General features: G+C 44.6%; 1 protein-coding gene across 1 annotated transcript in view; it reads right to left on the bottom strand.

Moving 5' to 3' along the window:
• Nucleotides 1-19,998, bottom strand: part of hmga2 (high mobility group AT-hook 2) — a 30,442-nt gene extending 10,444 nt beyond the window's left edge. Inside the window, exons 1-3 of the mRNA XM_083692553.1 lie at nt 19,824-19,998; nt 17,983-18,069; nt 12,765-12,815 (exon numbers count right to left, since the gene is read on the bottom strand). Coding sequence (XP_083548679.1) covers nt 12,765-12,815; nt 17,983-18,069; nt 19,824-19,940 — 255 coding nt within the window. The 5' untranslated portion in view covers nt 19,941-19,998. The remainder of the gene's footprint in view (nt 1-12,764; nt 12,816-17,982; nt 18,070-19,823) is intronic.
• Nucleotides 19,999-23,042: the final 3,044 nt, after the last annotated feature.

The raw sequence follows: 23,042 nt of genomic DNA, 5'->3' as shown, positions 1-23,042 counted from the left end.
TATCCAGTAGTTAGGAGGCCTAGACTGGCTGAGTACAGACTCCCTCACACAACTGTAATGACCCTCCCATCGCCTGAAGGGAAAGGTTTTTTTTTACATGCACTTTCTTTCCTTTTTTGCTCGCCCTCTCTCTCTCTCTCTCTCTTTCTCCCTCTCTTTTTTTTTGGAACTGTTACTTTTACAGCTCTTCAGAGACCCAATTCTGTGGAAGTAACAAGAAAATAAATCTGCTGGAGGGGCTCGGGCTGGTTTTGACGGGGTGCGACCTCGCTCCTGACCCCAGAATGATTCTGCACTTGTGTGCCGCCCCGAGTCGGGCGAGCCTAGCCTCCCCCTTGTCATTAAACTTGACCCCATCGGGCTACTTCCCTACGTGAACGGGCTGATAGGTTCACGGCTCAGGGCTCCAGCTGAAAAGGAGGGATTATTAAACATGATCTGGAATCAGGCAACACCTCAGGAGTCACTGTCACTCACGTCGACCTTCTGAATGAGATTCTCATTACAGGTTTTTCCGCCTTCTTTTGTTGTCTGGGTGTCTCCGACATTGGCTTCTCTCCCATGCATGTTCAGGTGCTGTCATACTTAGCGCTTTTGCTGACAATGCTTTTATTTTCCAAAGAGCGGAACGTACTAGAAGTTGCATTTTTGGCAGTGCCGTTGTGAAGGAGAAGATCACTGATGGACGCAACACGATTTAACTGTAACAGCATGCTTACACAACATTGTTACCAGAGTAATTACAGTGTTGTTACAGTGTTATTACAGTGGAGGATGTAAAGTATGCCCATGCCGATAAGATAAACCCCAAAATAGCGTAAGATCAAATTCAAAAACTGTTCAATTTGACACGACAACATTTTACCAAGAACTCCCTCACTCCAAGCAGACCCCACAGCAGAGCCACCCAGTAACTTCCCCTCCCCCTCCTCCCATCATTCCCGTGAATAAAGGCCACATGTTCTGTAAAACTCTGAGGTGGAAGTGGGGAAAACAGGCTAGGGATCTCCAGGGTGCAGGGTATAGCGCTGGCTTTGTGATCTGCCCAGGGAATGCCTCCACTATTTCAGTTGATCATGAAAAGATTCCTCGTCAAAGTCCCCCTTCTCCCACCCTGTCCTAGGCTATGCCCCCCACCCCACCCTACCCTGTCCCCCCCCCCCTTTTAGCCCCCAACCAACCTCCCTCCCCTACCAAACAGAGCTATGAATGGCACCTATCAGGGCCCAGCTAAACCCTGCGATTAGGGGGAATTTGCCGAAGGGCCCTTTGTAGAGGAGAAAAATGTCTGCCGCAGCGAGGAATGTGGAAAATTCCTGGCAGGACAAGCAGCCTTTTGTTAGGAGGTTTTTGGGGGGTGTTCTGGAAGGAAAGAAAGGCGCAGACAAATTGGATCTGCTCCGTTTAGGAGCCTCTGCTGTTTGAAGTGAAATCAGTTCCCAGAGTTTCTTAAAGGAGAGGGAGAGAAGGGAGAGGGGTGGGTGGGGGGTGGGGGGCAGTGCAATAATTCAGGTTTTAGTTTTGTTCCATGCAAGTTTCCAGTTTTCGTTTTTCTACTGTTTAAAGGGTTGTTGCTTTTCGTAGGGAACTGTGTCAAGAACTCTTGAGTCCGTTGGGAAAGAGTTGGAGACTCCAAAAACTTTTTTTTGCCAAAGATTTATTTTCTGTTTCCTTAATGGCAGTAACATGCTACAGATAAAAGTCCATTAAATATATTCGATTATTTATTTTTTCTCCTAAAATCTCAATCATCAACTGCAGTTATTTATTGATGTCGTAATGCATAATACATGGCAACGGTTGTGTAAAAAGCTTTTGAGTGTGTGTGTCTTGGAACCATTTGATGCAAATATAACCTTGGGTTATTTCAAAGCATCAGAGTTCAACGAGAAGGAATCCATGCATGGAAGTCAGTTCTCCTCCATTATAGGCAACCAGGAATCGTTAGTGTATGTGTGTGTGTGTGTGTGTGTGTGTGTGTGTGTGTGTGTGTGTGTGTGTGTGTTGCAGATGTTATGGATTAACCTGTCTTGCCTGGAACAGCTCACTTCCTGTCTCATGATGGTAGCAGGAGAAACACTAATGACATAAATATCCATATCTATACACACACACACACACACACACACACACACACACACACACACACACACACACACACATTTTCTAAATATCCATATCTATTTTAGGAATTTCAAAGAGCTGCATTCATTGTGGAGGGAAATTATTTTCAGCAATCGGATGCAAACAACTATAAGCCCGTGGGCCATAGTGTTTAGTTTCTAACAAACACACACACACACACACACACACACACACACACACACACACACACACACACACACACTGCTGCAACACTGCCTTTGATTTTGAGGTCTGCACATTATGGATTTGACCCATTGGCTTGATTCCACTGGCAGAGACCACAAAAGACAATATAGAGAGACTTGTCTGAAACACCGGAGGGTAGTTATCCAGCATATATATATATATATATATATATATATATATATATATATATATATATCCTTTATTCTCTATTTGTTTTCTTCTTTATGCTATCTTGATAAATGCAATCCCCCTCCTTTGCAGTTTTTGTCTATTTGCAGAGGTCCCAGAGTCTTTGCAGAGTCTTTGTTGTTGTGATTACCTTGTGCTTCTGCCTTTGGACTAACAGAAATGTAATGAATGTGAACTTGATCTTTCCACACATTAATCACGGCAGTTAACTGTGGCCAATTGACAGCCCTCATGAGTGTGTGTGTAACCATTTGGGACTTGAAGGAGAAAAAAAAACTCCCCCATTTAATGTCTTCCGCAAGAGAGTGTGAAATCGAACACAAACTTCCAGTGTGTGTCTACAGATCGGTGACAACCTTGTCTCCCACAAAAAGAATCCCTCAAGGAACTCGAAAGCAAATCAAAACAATTTGAATCACTTTAATAATAGTGGAGTGATTCCTGGTTGTTTAGCAAATAAAGCACTCCCTTTTTCAAACTCCTAAAACAAAAACACTATTCCGCATCTGTAGTTTTACTCTATGTGAAAAGAGTAGCATATAGGATCGTCCATCTATACGAACACACACTCGTCTTTTAAGTGAGTTACATGCGTGTTTAGGTGGAAATGCCCTGGAAATATTCTGCCTCTCCAAGTCAATGAAAGGGTTCACATGCAGTCACAGCCCCATCTGTGGCCGTCTTGTCTCACCTTGAACAGGAAATAGGGACTGAGCATGTGGTGCCGGAGCAGGATGAAGGCCTTGGGTTGTAGGGAGGCCTAAGCATCAATAACACATGGCACATACCTTTCCCTGCTCTTACAGAACACTCGCTGGCTTTAGCTCTCGGACTACACACACACACACACACACACACACACACACACACTGACTGACACACACACACACACACTGACTGACACACACACACATACACATACACACACACACACACACACACACACACACACACACACACACTGACACACACATACACACACACACACACACACACAAATGGGCATATTGTATTACCACTTATTACCGCTTAATCAGTTTGATGCCCGACGTGTCATTAAAGGGGCAATCTGTAATTGGATATGTACATCCATTTTTTAACTTTTAAATTAATGATAGAATATAAAGAATATAACTTATAAATGCCTCATGAGCTTAGTTCAACTGTCTTACCCCATCAGAACCCAAAATATAATATATATTAAAAAAAGAATATATATATATATATATATATATATATATATGTTTGTAAACAATGGAATTGTAAACAAACACCGTATAGCTTGAAAACATGGGTATCATTTTTATCTAATGGATGGTCAGTCCTTGCTTCCATAGCTCTGTCAATGAAATTGAGAACGGTAACATTTCTCCAGCCCCATCCCTCAGCTGTTTACCAAAAAAGTGGCGGGGAGCCTGCTTTGTTGTTGTTTGAATTACAGATTGCACCTTTAAACATTGATCAAACTCATTGATCAGAATTAGTCACATATTGCATGTTCTCTCACTTTTTACTGTATCACTTTTCCCTCCTCTAATGCTGTGTGCTGTGTGCTGTTTCCTGTGTCCTGTGTGCTGTTTCCTGTGTGCTGTTTCCTGTGTCCTGTGCGCTGTGTGCTGTTTCCACCTTGCTCCTCTTTGGCACCTTCCAACGTCTCTCTCAAGAAGAGTAGTAAAAGAAAATGGGGCTCCTTGTTTTGTAGAAAATGTTTAGTTTTCCTCCCACCGCTTCCCTCTCTCTCACTCTACTTTTTTTTCCCTCTCTCTCTCTCTCTCTCGCTCCCCCCCCTCCCCTCTCTCTCTCTCTGTCCTTTTCTCTCCCCCCCCCTCTATCTCCTTCCCCCCCCCCCCCCCTCACTCCCCCCCACCTCTCTGGCGGCTCTGAACTCCATTGCCTTTTACATCCTCATCTCCGGAGCACCTACCGGGACTGCTGTTTTAGCCGCTGGCTCAGAGCGAAATGATTAAAGCGCTTCCAGAGGCTGAAGCAGGAAAGGGTAGGGGGGGGGGGAGGCGGGAGGGGGCAAGTGGGGAGAGGGGGGGATGGGGTAGGGGGGGGGGGGGGTGGGGGGGGACCACAGAGGTCACCAGTGGAAATCCGTTGAGGTGGTCCCAGCGAACTCCCGGTGTGTGTGGAGTCCTGGACGCACGCCCCTGTTGGCAGGAATTCAGCCTCTCAGGCCAAAGCCGACAGAAGAGGGAGGGAGGGGGAAGGGTTGAGAATGTAGGGAATGAGGCAGAGCTGTCCAGCCTCTCTCTCTTTCTCTCTCTTTCTCTTTCTCTCTCTCTCTCTTTCTCTCTCGGCCAGTCCAGGGAGGGATGGGACACAGCTCGCAGCCACGGAATAAACCCAGCCTAGCACTGCACTTACCCCAAGTCATTGTTGTGTTCTTTACTGAAACTCCTGTTACTCATTAGAAACCCAGTGTGAGAATTGCTAATGAGGAAAGTCTAGCCACAGGAACTTATTTACTTTTTTATTGTATGCTGTGCGTATGGATATGTACGCAGCCAAGTGAACTCAAACCTCTCTCGGCAGAAATAACGGATAATTTAGCTGAACTCCGAAGGCACAGACACAGTAGATAATGCTTCTGTATATAAGGAAACAAAGCTCCCGTACGAACATCCGTCCGTTTGATTAAGTCAACAGGGGCATATCCACTGCCTTCGTGGCCTTTCTTTACAACACATGCCGTTTTGTGTTTGTTTTTGTTTTTGTTTTGCAAACGAGGCCTGAGTCGTCACCCGGTCACGGTGGTTTCCAGAGGAAGTGCATGGTGTGCAGAGGAAGCACGAGCCGCCGCTCCGCACCGAGCCTCTGATTCACGCTCTGACTAACACACAGGTCCGGAGAGGAACTCTGCCGACTGTAGGATCTCCTGCCCAGAACGCCCAAGAGGCCAAGTTCAATATTTTCTCTGAAGCAAGCTGAAGCTATAAAAAGGTTTTTAATGTTTGACACAAAATTCCCATCACAATACCCCTGTTCCCCCTGCCTCACATATGCACGCATTCAAAAAAGAGAACTTTTCACACTTTGGCAGCGGCTTAGGGTTTTCCAGGCCTCCCCCACCACTATTCGAGACTGTTGGATGACTCCCAATCGTGCTGCTCATCCCCTCTGCCAGACTTCCCTCCCCCCTCCCTCCCTCCCTCCCTCCCTCTCTCCCTCCCTCCCCCCTCCTTTCTCGTTTCCCTACTCTCTGATTCCGCTCCCTGGCACCTGCCAACGGTGTCTGTCCCAAAGCCAAGAGCAGCAAAGCCTTGTGTGAGATGGGAGTACTTCCTCTCTCTACACGCTCCGTCATCCCCCCCCCCCCCTACATACACACATACACACACACACACACACACACACACACACACACACACACACACCCCTGTGCTTGAGCTTCCTCACCCCATTCACTTACTCATTTCCGCATGTTTAAGTGTCATAGTAGCGTTTGTCTAAAAGTAACCTCCATTTAGCCCTTGTGAGGGAGGGATGGGTGTAGGTTTTTGCGTGGGTGCAGAAACGGGAGATGGGTATGAGTGTGCCCTGGGCGTGACTGGGCCTCGGATGTGGCTGGGTAGAGTCATGCACAAAGGGGCAGCTGTGTGTGTGTGAGGGAGCAGGACAGCTCAAGGGCAGCTGAGCTGGTTGGTTTCCAGAGAAGTGGGATTGAGGAGCTGGCTGGCCAGTGGAAATGGAAGCAGACCACTCAGGATGGGAGGAAAGGCGATGAATAATGTTTTCTTTCACCTCAAATGAAATGGATATAAAGTATACAGTACCACGTCTATGACTGTTGCGACCTCTCGCCTTGGCGCTCATTGTCAACACCGCTTTGGGACCGACTAATCGTCTTTGTCCGTGCAATCTTACTGTGACATTCCTCGCCGACCGCTCCTATACGATACACCATGGGAAATAAAAAATCGTTTGTCTTTGCCGGTGTCGCCATTTATTGCCATGACAACCGGTAGGGCAAGCCTGTCTAGCGCGGAGCCAAATGGACGAGGAAGCCAAAGCTTGACTGTCACAGGAGGGCTTCACCCTCTCCACTGTGGTCTTGCTTGCTTGTCGAGGAACCAAACACATAAAATCCCAATGGCCACCAGCCAGTTGGCAGCATAAAAGGGGAACTGCTTTGCACAACTGATTAATGCTAGCTGTTGGAGGGCCAGAGATTCCCCCCTCTTTTACTAACAGGGAAACTCATCCGCTTGGCACAGCCTGCCCTGTCCATCTCGCCACCTGCGCAGGGGAGAGCAGAGCGCAGCAGAGAGAGAGAGAAAGAGAAAGAGAGAAAGAGAGAGAGAGAGAGAGAAAGAGAGAGAGAGAAAGAGAGTGAGAGAGAGAGAGAGAGAGAGAGACGGGGGCAGTGGAGCTTCCAGCCAAGCAGTTAGGAGGAGCAGGATGAGGGAATGAGCCATGGATCAGCCCTGGTCAGACTGACCTTGGCAGTTCCTGCCAGCTGTGTGTGTGTGTGTGTGTGTGCGGGGGGGTTGGGTGGGTGGGTGGGTGGGGGGTGGGGAGGTGGAAGTACTGTTGTACTGTTGTTAACCCGCATTGAAACAATCCCAAAGCATTTGTATGGCAGAGGTGGGTGGAAGCCTAGCCTACACACGGCTGACTTGGGAACCAAAGCACTACAGGGGGTCCCTGCTTGAGACTGAGCTGTTGCTTACACTGTCCAGACCTGATTGAAACGGACAAGACCAGAGAAAGTTTAGACGCAGAGAGAAGGGAGTAGAATGAATAGAACGGACGGCTTGTCACCCACTGTCTTCTTTTGAGAAAGAGGACATAACGTAGGCTACAGGCCACGAATAATGTTTTGAGCAGGCTTCTCTAACGAGGCTACGGGAATCAAAACTCAGGTACCGCAAGTCGATACGTCTCCGCTGTGATATATTTTAGAATAAGACACGACGACAAGACAGAGGAATGAAAACGATGACATTCGGGCATTTCTTGTTCGCTACGGTATATGTTGGGTTTCATTCAATAGGACGGTGGCGGAAGATCAAGCAGACAAGGCCTCGCACTTGTACATTTCAACTCTATGACATCATGTACGCAGATAAGAGGTGAGCACAGCTGTCTGCTCCACACCCCTCTCTTAAATCTCGACTTCTCCCTGGGAAAAATGCGAACAGACTTATTTTTCGACCCTCGTCAACGTACTGCAGGAGACAAACCAACGCTGAGTCCTTGCGATACGGCGGTATACAGAATGCTCGGGACAGACGGAGGGGAGGGGTAGAGCTGTTGGGGAAAGAAAATCTCTCTCCCTGTTATGTAAACATTCTTCTCTCAACTTCCCAAGGTCCCAGAGAGAGAGAGAGAGAGAGAGAGAGAAAAAAAAATCCTACTTGTTCTTATCGGTCTGGAGGAGGACAATGAATTCCTTGGCACCAGGAGAACTTGACAAGGTGCCAGCGATGCCAACTGGGTAAGGTGTCATGAGGGCCCCCAGACTGGGGCAGGTAGAGCCCCCCCCCACCCCCCACCCCCCAGCCCCCAAAGTCTCCCCAAGTCCCTGAAGAACCATCAAGGACTGTGATTCATCCAACTATGCATTGACTGCAAGTGATCACAGCAAAGCCGCCAGCTTGTCAACATGAACAAGTCTTTGTTGTGCCAAATCTACAAGCCTCTGCCCTAAATGTTTGTCAATAATGGCATCATATTAACAGTTTTGGTCTCATATGACACAAGAATGCACCTGTGCTATTCAGTGTTCATCATAATGTCTCATTGAGTGTGCAGAAGGAACAAGTCAACAAATCTGGCAAACAAGACATTTAGAAAAGCCCATTATCGCTAACAATATGAATGGAGTCACAAACTATACAACAAAAACCTATGGGCATAATTTATAGTGTTATAGTAAAGAAATATAGTAAAACATTTTTTTCATGTCCTGGGGTCTATCACCGCTCAACAAAGAAGAGCCACATGATTCCCTTGACGAAGAGAGAATGCCTTGACTGTTTGGTGAGCACCAAACGTACATGCCCTGGGGTGGCGTCAAGACTTTCCACCCAGTCACTCCAGCGTCTGGCCAGACTCCATAGACCTACACTCTCACTGTTCCCTGTGGGCCAGATATGGTTAAACACTTCTTTCTTTCCCTCCTGGTGGCCATGGCCACCTTCTTCTATTAACCATTTAGGGGGGGGAGGAAAAGGGGGGGGGGGGGGGGGGGTGAGGCAAAGAAAAACATTCCAGCGGCCCCTTGTAGCCAAAAAGGATATGCTATAATTAGTTCCAGGAGGGCGAGCAGTAGCTGAATGAAGAAAGCTGACTTGTTTGTCCTGGATAGGGAACGGCGAGGCCCGTGACAAGTTCACCCTGTATGTGCACACTGCAGCGGAGGCTGGAGGAGGTAGAAATCGGAGGACGGGCTCATTGTAATGCATGGAACGGGATGAGGTATGGAATCAAATCACGTGTGTTTGATGCCATTCCTCATTCCATTCCACGCATTACAGGGAGCCCGTCCTCCGATTTCTGCCCTCCACCAGCCTCCCCTGCTAGGAGGCAGCCAGGCTATTTCATCTGTGACACACTAAAGCTATCAAACAGATCATAACCCACGCTTTTAAAAGCCACACAAAGTCTCCCATACATGAGGGAGGGCTTCGGAAAAAAGACGCGGTCTCTGAGTCCATTCATAAAAAAAAAAATAAGCTCGGTCTCTCTTCCCCTCTGACCGCGGTCCGTGAGTTAATGGGCAATTCTTAGTGTGTGTCATGTCCTTTTGGATCACTGGCACAGGTCTGCACAAGCACAAGCACAAGCAGGCCTCTTTTGGGATGGCTTCCCATGCAGGAATCCCCCTTTCACCTACCAGTCCTGTTCCTCTTCCACATGCTGTGAGATTTTTTTTTAACTTTTTGAGTCACTTTTTCTAAAAAGCTTCCCTGAATCACTCAGAATGACAGGATGTTGGGCGTGCGTATTCTCCGTGCTGCTATTGGAGAGCCAACCAGTTGCATTACCAGGATTTATATACCTTTTTGTGATGTGAAAATGTAGCACGAGAAGTGCCTTTATGTCCAACAAAGTTCTTGTACTATAATTTGAGTATATGCATATTAATGTCTCTAATGATCCCAAAAAGGAAGTCATTTATTTATTTGTATTTTTATATAATTAGTTCACTCATTCATTCATTAACCTGGTGCTACAGTACACTGTGGGATGCTGAAGTGATAGTGAACATAATTAATTGCTAACACTTTCTCTGAGGCACACACATATTGCATTATAACCCATTATAGGCATGTAGGATGGTATAATACATCATATGTGTTATGTTAGTCTTTTTTTTAACTGACAGAAAATGGCTTATAACAGCTCAGGATCATTATAAGATGATATAAGGCTATATAATGCAGTTGTAGGAGTCGAAGGGAACACAGGAACCGGAGACTTGTTTGCAGTGAAAAGCCCAAATGCGTTGAGTTTATTTCCACCTAGCACCACCAGCATCAACCCCCCAGTGAAACCAACAGGCGCATAAAAAAATGCGTGACCACCTGCGTCACAACTGCGACCAAGTCTTAAAGGGCACTAGCCCCTATAACCCAATGCAAACATTCTGGTGAATTATATCAGTGTCTCTAAGTAGCGTCCGGTACACAGTCAAACATTCTGCGGTATAATACACAAGTGGTATAATGTATATATATAAAGGTAATAAATATATATAAAGGTAGAAAGTTCATAGTGGTATTCACTATGAATACATTATGCTCAGTATGCACAGGGTGCTCTGAGGGAAGAGTCTGTTCTCTGCCGTGGCCGCTCTCTGCTCTCTGGACCAGGCCAGTTTACGTTGGATGTCATTTGTAATACTATTAACCTTAGTTGTAATACTCATACATTTTCCTCTTTTCAATAATTCGCTCATTTCAGGTTTTCGATTGAGTGGATATTGGTTTTGGGTAGAGTACAGCCTTCTAAACTTTACAAAGTCTGTAGAGACCCTACCTCCTGATATTGTCTAACTGCAGTGTGCTGTATTCTTCTGAACCTAAGTTACCCCTGCCTTTAATACTGCTGAAACCAACTAAGCAACAAGGACAGCGACTCCAAATGTTAACAAAGTCACGTTAGAGCGCATCAATGCATGTCAATCACCACTCCTGTACGCTGCCGCATGCTTCTCTGTCACGTTAAAACAAAACTGACGTCAAACCGATGACATAACCAGCCAGGGTACTGGATGTACACAATGTAATTTGCAACACACGGACCAGTAACCTGTGGCTGCTTTAATCCATGCCAGAGACACTGACGCAGCGCTGCAGCCATCGAGGCCGCTGCGTGGGTGGATGTGGTGCGTAGGTGTGTGTACCTGGGCCTCGCAGGCACCACCAACACAACAGCACAGAGTCTGCAGGCACCACTACAAAGGAAATATTGCAATAAATTCGAACTGCTTTATCAGTTCAGTCCAAGGGTTCAGCGGCTGCCTGGAGCAGAGTTGAGAAACTGATTTGCTAGCAGCTCTGACAGTATGGCGATGAGCTTTCAACCTAAGCCAGATCAAAAGAGCTGATAGAAACAGGTGAGAATGCTTCCTCCACTTGGTTCCAGCTACATCTTCCCTGGATTCACTTTGCTGAACTACATTTCTTTTTTTAAATTTCAGACATGCCCGTTGCATATATTTATATGCCATTTAGCTGATGCTTTTATCCAAAGCAACTTACATTGCAGTATATATGGTCCCAGCGGGAATCAAACCCCCAACCTAAGCATTGTTAGCGCCATGCTCTACCAACTGAGCCACAGAGGACCGTAATGCTGCATGCCAGTGACCGAGAAATATGTGACGTTCTTAATAGACCTATTACCACAAACAATGCATACAAGGTCCTATGTACTTGTAGCTGTGGCATACATGCTTATGGGCCTTGAAAGTGAGGGATTTAAAGAGAAACTTGCGTGTAGTAGGAAGTTTAGGGTTAGGGTCCCGCATCGAAGAAATGCACCTCAGCACAGGTATTAGCTCAGTGAGCTAACGCATGTCTTTGGGGGTTCAGGCAAAGTAACTGATTATGGGAGAGTGGTTCCCAAACCACCTCTGCTACACCTACTCCAGGAGAGGCTGGTGGAGGTAGTAATCGGAGGACAGGCTTATTGTAATGCATGGAATGGAATGAGGAATGTTATCAAATGTGTTCCTCGCGTGTTTGATACCATTCCTAATTTCATTCCATGCATTACAATTAAACCTGTCCGATTTCTACCTCCACCAGCATCCCCTGATCTACCCATGCTTTCTTCAAACATATCTGGCACCCACAGTATTGAGCTGATTATCTCACCTTTCTGTTCACACCCAAATAGCAGATAAGGGTGTTGGCACTAGGCACTGACATAGAATAGGGAAATATGCCTAACAAGACTTTGTTTTTGTACATGGAAATTATGGAGACTACTTTATTCAGTGCATATCTGTTTTGCTGTATAAGACACAAGATATGATAACTGAAAAATAAAACACACACACACACACACACACTTCTCGACTCTCCAAGTCTATGCTTGTACTTTGGGCTCTGGCTTGGTTTCCGATTGGACGCACACAAATGTAGACTTGACATACAGGATGCAGGAGAAAGTTCACATTCCCGGTATCTTTCTACAGTCTTCCTGGTGGCACTTCTAACTGCCCTGCGGCTTTTCCCTGCACTATCAATCAGCCGCGTCACGTATGAGATGATAAACACTGAGGGCTTTAAGCTGTCTGAGGAATTATTTAAGTATTCCTGTGGTCAGTGTGAAGTATAAACATTTTCTTTGACTGATAACACAAACATTTGCACGATCTCCCTAAACACACACACCGACAAGCAACCAGCAGAGGGGCTAAGGAGGAAGCCTGCATGTATTCAAACCACATAATTAAACCAACCAATATAACAGAGTACCACAAAATCTGACACGGGTAATGTTTGTTTGTTTTGTGTGTTTGGCTGTGAAATAGGGATAACCAAAATATTACCATTTAATCGAAAGATATCCACAGTTATACCACTTAGAGCCCAAATGTACTGGAACTGAAAGCCTTAAACAACGGAAAAAAATTGTTGATGGATAATTCTTTGTGCCACAAATGCATTCTGAAAACATTTTAGGTTAAAGCTTGCTGAACTGTTAGTTTAGTGTGGAGATACTTTTTCATAAACATGACAAACAAATCTACAGTTTTGTGAAGTCAGTTAAAGGTGACTTACCCATTTCCTGGGTCGCCCTCTGGGCCTCTTCTCTCCGGTGGCCTCCGCTGTCTGTAAAACAAACAGTCATTGATGAAGATTGAATATTCTCGGCAGTGTTAATAAAAAATTATAATTGTGCACATAAGTTAATACGTATAATACAGAGATAATTATTGTACATTATTTTGGTGGAAGCATTAAACCCTTCAAAAGCAGAAAGTGAGGCATTTCCCCCTTGTGTTTTTGCCTCTTTCCGCCTCTTCCCCTAACCCCCACCTAAAACAAATCTCCATTTCAAGGCAACAAAAGTTACCCCAGTCAGTGGAGAGTAATATTTCACCTGTAGAATTGTATGCTATTCATGTGGAAATGAGTAGACCACTATTGATGGACTCAACTCACAGATAAGGGCTTTGATGGACAGTTATGGAGTTTGTGTTACATTGAACACATTGACTGTGTCTGTCTGGTAACTCCAGCAACTAGCTACCTCAGTTTCTCCTTGATTTAAAGACTCTAGTGTAAAAGGTGAATTCCACACTCTCGGTGTACGCCGCGTACGCTGTAGTTGCGTCGGCCATTCATCATCGCATTGGTCCCTCTGATAAGTGCAGAATACCTTCCCGCTCAGTCATAGCACCAGTCAGACTGACTCAGTTATCATTTCAAAGCCAAAGTATATTTACAGAGCATTCCTTCTTTGTTGTGAAATGGATACTGCCCGTGGAATGCCCCTGGCTCTCAGCTTGCGGTGAAGGTATTACCCGCTCTTATCTGATTTCAAGATACAACAAAATAATTTGACATTTGTGGGAAGTGGGAGAGGTTGGCCCTGCAGGCTGACTCCTATAGCCATGAGACGAGGAAGAAGCTATAGAGCCACAGTAGAAGACAATTAACAAGACAAGACGTGTTTCAATAATTCATGGGATATTAAGTAGTATCCAGGGCTGAAGGCTTTTGTCAGGCAAGGACCCAAATGAAACCCTAGACTAATCGCTAGGCCACTATGAATTTTGCAGATGACCTGAGAGATCAGAGGTATCAGTGGTTCAACACTACACTGGTCAGTGTGGTTCAGTAACGGTTAGCTCAGTACCGGTCAGTGTGGTTCAGTAACGGTTAGCTCAGTACCGGTCAGTGTGGTTTGCTGCAGGTATTCAGAGTGGGAACCCTGAGGACATGCCCGTCTCCAGGCAGGTCTTAGCATGGTTGGGGTCAGTTGAATTTCACATTCAGTTAATTCAATTAAAACGACAGGGCATGTCTTTTTCAATGATTTCTCAGCTAACTGAAAATGAGAAGCTTTTTACGTCAAGCGTTTTTTGTATTATTTTTTTTTGGGGGGGGGGGGGGGATTCGCACTGCAGGTACTTTTAGGAAGTCGGGTTAGTAGGATATCATTCACGAAAAAACGTCAAAGCACAGTCAACGACAGAAACTATCAGTCAACAACTGATTAAAAGTGAGAAGATTCACAGAAAAACACCTTCATGTTGACATTTTTCTTTGGCCACTTCAGCGAAACATTTGAAGAGGCACAGGCATTTTGTAAATTCCACCCTTATTCCCATGGTATGCATGCAGACAGACATAAGAGATACACACTCAGACAGTTTAAGGACACTGTACTGTACTGTATGACTGGGGTCTGTTCAGTGTGTGTGTGTGTGTGTGTGCGTGCGTGCGTGAGCGTGCTTGAGCGTGTGTGCGCGTGCGTGCATGCGTGTGTGTGTGTGTGTGTGTGTGTGTGTGTGTGTGTGTGCGCGTGCGCGCGTGCGTGAAGACCCTGTTTAAGACCTCAGATCACCTCCCGCTGGCCTGTCCTCATCCCTGCCTCTCCATGTTCTGACCTCACGCGTTTGTCATGTCACTCCTCCGTTAGGCTCGCCTTGGTGACCTTTCACCCCATACCAGAGTTCTTACTCATAACATGTTTAAAGCATGATGGACACTGGACATGTATTGTTGTGACGCAATGATGAAAAAGTATGTTCCAGTTCCAGTGTTTTGACACGGACCGGACAGTTCGGAACGCAAACAGCTTCAAAAGTATGTTCTTCGGTTTAATCATCGTCTTTTTCTTTAGAACATTCCGTTTTAATTCAACTGTTGATAGTTAAAAACTTGTCTGTAACTATGCATATAATCCCTGAGTTACGCAATCCCAGATCACACTACGAACCCTCTACCTCCCCACCACCGCCACAGCCAATCTGTGTACTTTAATCCAGGTTCTCTGTTTGGGATGCTGCATATTTAATCAGGGGATTTAATGGTCTGTAAGACAACACCCTGTTCAATTAATCATCAGTGTGTTTGCATGTCTCGCCCGGGCGCGATGAGGAGCACTCGCATGTCTGCAATGGTAAGCGGTGCAGTGCATACCCAGGGCTTTGAGGAGGACTGTGAGGGCACTTACACACCACAGTGACTGTGTGTGTGTGTGTGTGTGTGTGTGTGTGTGTGTGTGTGTGTGTGTGTGTGTGTGTGTGTGTGCGCGCGCGTGTGTGACTGTGTGTGTGTGTGTGTGTGTGTGTGTGTGTGTGTGTGTGTGTGCGCGCGTGTGTGACTGTGTGTGTGTGTGTGTGTGTGTGTGTGTGTGTGTGTGTGTGAGAGAGAGAGAGAGAGAGATCTGCAAGGCGGAGGGGGGACAAGGCCAGTGCTCATTAGCAGCGGCTGGCCTCATCAGGCCAAACTAGGCTTGGGGAAGGAGGGTTTAAAATTAGCAGAGGGGTCCATTGTATCAGGTTCCAACAATGACTTCTCCATGGAAAATATTTCAGTGTGTCATCAGGACAAAGATATTAAGCAGATGATCCAGCTAATCTTTGAGGACTAGGGTGGCTTTGGTGGTGTGATTATGATAATGTTATTGACTGGAATTATTGTTTAATTGCTCAGACTGTTGTTACACTCACATGACTAGTTTCCATTTGGCATTTTGTTGGATCATTACCATTTATGATGTTTGTGCTATTTAGCAGATGCTTTTAACCAACGCAACTTACAGTACAGTGAGTGCATGACATTGTTTGTACATTATGTTCTGAACAACCCATGTGTTGCCAGTGCCATGCTCTGCCAACTGAGCCATACAGAACTGTATTCATGTATTACCCATTTATTACCCAAGTGCATCATACCATATTGGGGGGGTGTATTGTCCCGCTATAACAGATTTATAACCATTACGGCAAAATTGTACAAAGCAGAATGCTTCGGAACCACCACAATCTGGGAGAATCCTTCCTTTTCTCCCAAAAATATGTCTTTAACTGCTCGGTATTCATTTATGAGATAATCTGTAAGTAATATATATATTTTTTTTTTATCAATTGGATGTCACTTATTTCTGTGATGCATCTGTGACACACAACACAGGACTGGATATAGAAAAGAACACTCAGATGGATATAAGATATGTCATGACAGATGGGTGGAGAAATTATCTAGATAATACATGGAGATTGCTGACAAGCAATTCAATTAGGTTTATTGCGTGTGAGGTTAATTTTTTCTTTTTTTTTTAAAGCCTTAAAAGCTCTAAAAAGCCTCTAGTGTATCGGAAGCCACTCGGTGACACAGTAAAGCATTGGCTTACAAATACAGTACAAGGGCAAGCGATCATGATATCTTTCGGGATTTTCGGAATGATTGATTTTGGGGAGAGGAAAGGAACTTGCAAAAAGTGTATGTTCGAGACGCCTGTGCAACTACGACTCCTTTCATCTCGTGAGATTGATATCTTTTATGTTTATCATAACAATGCCAGATGAGATGAGAGCGGATTACTCTGAGAGCAAAGTGGTTCCGTTTTCAAAGAAGCTGGGATTGTTTACAATGGTTCCTGATGGCAGCGGAGTGCTGACTGTGCTGCCATTTCATCACTAACAATCCCCAAAACAGATGAAGACATCGGGACTTGCCCCAACATCTGAGAGTATACTCACACAGTTGGTACTGTAAACCAAATGTTACAGTGAACTTCTTAAAGGGGAGAGACGAAAGGGACTTTTCTGACCAGCGTCCCTTTGACAGCTCAATTAGGTCAAAACCTAAAACTGACCCTAACCTTTAACCTAACCTTTACCCTAACCTTAACTCCTCACCCTAACCTTAACCCTAACCATAACCTTACTCGTAACGCTCACCCTAACCTTATCCCTAACCATAACCTTAACCAAATTTGAACCAATTTGGAAATTCAACATTGACTAACATTTTCTGGTCAATTACGCCCCCGTTTCTGGTCAATCACATCCCCACCGTTCTGGAACGGACAAATGTGAACTTTCTCTTTGCTGCTGTGATCTGTCTAATCATTCATCCATTCTCTCTGCTGTTCTTAAATGTCTTTAAAACATTCAAAACATTTGACGTAAATAAGGGACAAGCTTCAGTGTGTGTGTGTGTGTGTGTGTGTGTGTGTGTGTGTGTGTGTGTGTGTGTGTGTGTGTGTGTGTGTGTGTGTGTGTGTGTGTGTGTGTGTGTGTGTTGTTAGAAAGGGGTGTTTACTGTGGTGCTGAAACATGCTGCACTGGTCTCAGCCTGCTGCGGTTTGGCTTGTCTCCCTGCCTGACCATTCAGAAGCACAACATAGAGGGTTTGCAATTAAGACATCAAGCAGCCAGTCCCACACACAACACTTTCTCTGCTACTGTCAACATTTCAGTAATACTTCCCACCAGTGAAGTAGTGGAGGGTCAACACACCGCACCTATTTTTTGGTAAATAGTGTTTACCCACCTTTTTACGGAAATTAGCGCATTTTAGCGTTTGCGTTTACATTTGTCATTTTTTCCAGTGTCCAGAATTGACCCACCTTCTATAACAATACCCCTGCCTCCCACCCTCCAGCCTCTGTATTGATTAAGGAATGTCTACCTTTCTATGCACAATATGCACAAAAAGATACCTTACTGCTCCTAACTGAGTTGTGAATGGTGCAGAGACAAATGAAGTAACACGTGTGTGTGTGTGTGTGTGTGTGTGTGTGTGTGTGTGCGTGTGTGTCTGTGCACGCGCGCGTGTGTGTGTGTGTGTGTGTCTGTGCGCGCGCGTGTGTTTGTGTGTGTGTGTGTGTGTGTGTGTGTGTGTGTGTGTGTGTGTGTGTTCCACTGGTGATGAATGGCCAGGCGTTGAGGTGATGCTGAGGTGTCAGGGTGCTGTTGGGGCACACACACACACACACACACACACACACACACACACGCTGTAGTAGCCTGATTCTCACCTTCTGCACAGCCTTGGAGGGGCCCTTGTTCTTGCTTCCTTTAGGGCGGCCCCTCGGTCGTTTGGGGACAGGCTCTCCGGTGGGCTCCTGAGGAGAGGAGGAGGTGAACATGAACATGGCTGTTGAGGACAGGAAATAAAGCCATGGCCCAGTGCCCCCCCCCCCCAAAAAAAAAAAATGCTTTTGCAGACAAGGTTTGCAACAATAAACAATATTTTTGTCAAGACGAAAAGAGGGACAAAGTTTGTGAATGTGTGTGTGTGTGTGTGTGTGTGTGTGTGTGTGTGTGTGTGTGTGTGTGTGTGTGTGTGTGTGTGTGTTTGCGTGTGTGTGTGTGTGCATGTGTGTGTGTGTGTGTGAGAGAGAGAGAGAGACAGAGGGTAGCAGCAGTCAAGGTGGTAGAACAGATCTCACAGTGAGTGGAGTGTGTGTAACAAGCATGAAAATCCTCATTTTCTAATTTGCACATCTTAAATTGAGACTTTTTATTGTCTGAGAATTGCCATGCACTTTTACCATGATAAGCAGTTACTGAAATGTGAGACCTATTAACCTATTAAAATGGCATGCTACTAACTGATTACTTTAATTCTAAGAATATATCTGAATATCTGATTTCGGAAGTGCCAGAGTAGCCCATGATCACGTGATTGTGATGCGTTTGTAGACCTATTTTAATTTATAGTGCATGTCGTCCCAAATAGTTTTTAGGGTCAAACCTTTTAATTGTGTTATCATTTTAATGTGAACATAAAACGTTTGAATGTAAACATGATTCTAAATAAATAACATGTTTGCTCTACTGCTTGTAAAAAAAAAAAGAAAGAAAAATAACTGGTTCAGCCTAGCTACGCCGGTGTAGCCTACTACTATGTTATAAAAGGTTCTACGAAATTATTGCAATTTTGGCACAGATTGCGTTTGGTTGCTTTTTTTTTTAATAACACGTTTTATGGATGTTAGTGTGACTCATCAATAACTTCCTTTACGCAGTGAATCATATCCTATAAACCATAAACACATCCACATGAATACTTTAAAAATGCTCTCGCATGTCGCAGGATGTGTGACTCAACTGATAGAATTGTAATTAAACTCGCCTACATATTTTATTTCATTACCCATCATTGGCAATCAAAACAAATCGGCCATAGACTACTATTGTAGGTTACAAAATGCAGTTGTAAGCCTATTAGGCTACTGGGCCTAATCAAAAACATCATCAGCAAAAGAAAAACAAACAGAAAAGTAAGTTTACAACTTAATGGTTAAGTTGTAAACGACATTAAAGAAAATACAAAGCAGTTTCGTTGTGCTGTGCAGCTCTGCAAAGCTATAGGCTATACAACCAAAAGGTTAGAATTTATGTCAAAGGACAACAAAAAAAAACATCCTGCAATGGTATGAGTTGCTTATCTGTATATTGCTTATTTGACATACTTTGACGCACATTTTTCAAACATTTAATTGTCTATCTCTGCAGTATTTCGTGGCAGTTTGCTGGATCGTGAAACTGGCAGAAGGACTGCACGAATAGCTTATCTCCACTTGCGAGTCCTCTCCTGAAGAGTTAAAGGACCTCTCTCCTTACATTTATTGCGCAAGCTTTACCACTAAACACATTTAAAAACACACCGAACCTTACTATAGTATAACTACTACATTATATGCGTTCCTGTGCTCCAGTTAGTTTTCCTGCTAAAGTTTTGCTCTCAAGACATAGGTACCGCGCTGCGCCCAAGTTCCCTATCCCCAACGCGCAATTGGAACCCTATAGTGACAACTGCATTTCTGGCAGGTTACGGTATATCGGATCAAGAAAAACATTGAGAAACACTGACTTGCTGAGGCTTCCTTGGTCTGCCCGGTCCTCGCTTCGCTGGAGTCTCCGATGTAGTTGGCTGCTCCTGTTCCTGTGTCCCTGAAGTTTCGCCGGCTTCTTCCCCGCGTGCACTCATTGTGACTTGTACCAAATCGTAATCTCCTGCACCTTCTAGGCTATAACAGAGTCTGGATCTGGCACACCGGACGTCCTAGTGCGGAACGCGAGAGGGGGGATCCTCTGGTTGTAGTAACGCAAGTATCGGCGGATTTCAAAGTAATATGAGAAAGGTAGTGATACGGGGAAAAAATGAAAACAAAAGGAAAAAACAGGGGAGATGTTTGTATTATGAATAGCACGTGCTGCCCACTTCAGTATTTGGCTCAGAAAAATGTCTCTTCTTTCGAAGGAGGGTGGGGGTGGCTTTGGTGATAAAAAAAAATAAGCCAGTGATCGATTGGAATTTCGTTTTTTGTCGGTACAAATGAGCGGGAGACAATTGAAAAGAAACGGTGACAGTGCACTGTCAAATCCACGCGCCGCGTTTGACTGACAAATCACAAGTACCGAGTTTTAGGACTATAGGCTACAGGGCAAGATTTTTGCACGGATTGGCTAAAAAAACAGTGGGCATTATAAATGCATCTGCACAGCCCACACGAAACCAGTCTATGCTGAATGAGGATGAGGTTAAAAAAAAAAAAAAAAAAAAAAAAAACACCTCTCTCGTGGGTGGATAACACAAGGGTGAGGGGGGGAGGCACCACAAGACAGAAAAAAAAAACTGGACTACCGCCAGAGAAAACATGAGAAATTCTGCGGCGCTAAGAGGAGAGACCACATTGAGACAAACTCACGTGTCCAGCACCATTCATGTTACTGGCTACAATCCAGAGACTTTAAAGAGACAAGAGGGGAAAGCGCGCGTTTCATAATAGGCAGTATGAAAAAATGTATTCATATTCATTATGATTTAACTCATAATTTGAGGTTTGAGTTGAACCTATCACCCTGAATAGGCTATGCAGGGCACTGTGCACTTGGAAGCTTGTGCTTTCACAGTGTCACAGTGGACATGAATGGGATTTATTTAAAAAGTGTTATGATTACATTTTTACGCAGCAACTCAAATCCTAAATCATATGAATGTCAAAGAACATTTTTTTTTTCTGGAGATATGTAACAGTTTGCGTTTTCTGTCAGAGTCTTGTTAGAGTCTATCAAAAATGAGTAAGCTATCCTATTATAGGCTATAATAATGGAATAGTCTAAACTAAAATGTATATAATAGATTAATACATTCGTATTGTTTTATATTGATTGTAATATAATACACTTATATAACATTTTAATTTCAAATTGTCAGGATTTATCTGCCTTTTACGCAAATATAGCTGATAAAAAGATGTCCTCTCCAATATACATGCCTTTGTTTGTATTTGTAATAGTAATCACTCCACAAAAAAAGTTGCTTTTCTCTCCCCAGCGACCGAGACCGTATAGCCAGTGTGTGGCTGTGCCTAAATGCGTGTGCTCGCAGACCGACCTCCAACAGCCGCGCGTCTTTGAAGTATTCCGCCCATCGACGTGGAGTGAGATCAATTACACATGAACAACAGTGACAAAGAATAAACTGCTTTACGTGGAGGCCCTTTCCCACGATCTGACCAAGCCTGCTCGACAACAGCGAATGACAAGTCCTTCCCTACCCTCTCCACTGAATAGTATTGTGTTTGAGATGGGTTTTAAAAGCAAGAGTGCGGCTAGATTGGGCGTCTTGAACTCAAAAGACTGCAACTACAAGTGGATCTAATTCTTTTAATCATGCAGCTTCAGCAGTCAATATATTTGTGAAAATACGCTGATGATGCATGCGTGTTCATCTATTTGTAGCCTAATTCATAAGCGTAAAGTAGCCCATTCCCAATGTGAATTAACACCCGCATTAACATGAATGATTGTTAAAAAAAAAACTAAAAAAAATAACGAATCATTATTATTTGCCTTGCGACTTCGTTAGAAGATCCGCGCTTTTCCTGTGTAAGAGTGATTAATTTGTCGTTGGTATTCAGTTCATTCATAAAAAACAGCCCTCAGACCCCCAAAGAAGGTGGACTAGAAAGGAATTTCGCCGTTTTCTTCCCTAGACCACGCCCCCGCAGACAGAGCGGCGTCGGGACCGCAAGCGTATGAAACGAATACAATCAATAGCCACAGCCGCAAATTACTGCAGAAAGTATTAAAACCAAGATCGATTACTGAAAACTGATGTTAAAGCAGATTGGGCTTTTACTGCGCCCGTATCTACATTTTACACTTTACACTTTATTGGTGCATAATATAATTAGGAAATAAACTTTTATGGCCATCACTGTGCATTGTATAGCTTAGAGAGTGAGGATTTGGAAGCCAGAGCCTCTGTGTGAGCATTCATTTCAGTGCAGGTAACTTGCTTAGTCTACGACAGTTTTCATGTTTTATGAATAGTTATGACGGTGTTGTAGTGATAGATTACAGGAATTCCATCTAAATCTATAGGGATGTTGAAGACGGAGACCGACAAAGCGCTCACTGGGTGTTTATAAAAGGAGTACATGCATTTCTAAAGACCATTCTTGGGTTGAAAGCAGATTTCCTTCTCGGTATTGAGAGGCGCAGTGCTTTGGGCAAAATAGTGGAAGAACTCGTCCGAGGCACACGAAAAGATTTGAGGCCAACCACAGACCCCCTTGCCACCCGATGTCAATTTTAACCGTTTCACCCCCAGCAATCGTGCCTCCTGGGCTGTGTCAAAAGCACCGGCACATATGTGATGCATTTATGGAGGCAGAGCAGCGAGGGGCCTTCGGACACACTTCAGACTGCTAAAGCATTTCCATTTCTGCACTCACTGAGCCTCTCTCTCTCTCTCTCTCTCTCTCTCTCTCTCTCTCTCTCTCTCTCTCTCTCTCTCTCTCTCTCTCTCTCTCTCTCTCTCTCTCTCTGGGGCAATGCAAGTGGTGATAATACCCACACGCAATATAGCTATTTATGTATGCCGGAGCACAGCTCAGATAAGTCAGTGATAGCTGTGATTAGGTGTCAGTCGACCCGTCTCCCACACGTTTGCCTATTTTCACCTTTTATTTGATCCAGGTCAGAGCTCCGTCGCTATGCAGGGTTACTGCCCCGGCTGTCTCAAGTGCCGGGGTTGTGCACTCATCCCATTCTTCGGAGAGGAAATGAACAAATTAAATAT

Source organism: Argentina silus (genome assembly GCF_951799395.1).
Source record: "Argentina silus genome assembly, chromosome: 20".
NCBI lineage: Eukaryota > Metazoa > Chordata > Actinopteri > Argentiniformes > Argentinidae > Argentina > Argentina silus.
The sequence above is the reverse complement of the archived record's forward strand: the minus strand, read 5'-3'. Positions and strand labels throughout refer to the sequence as shown.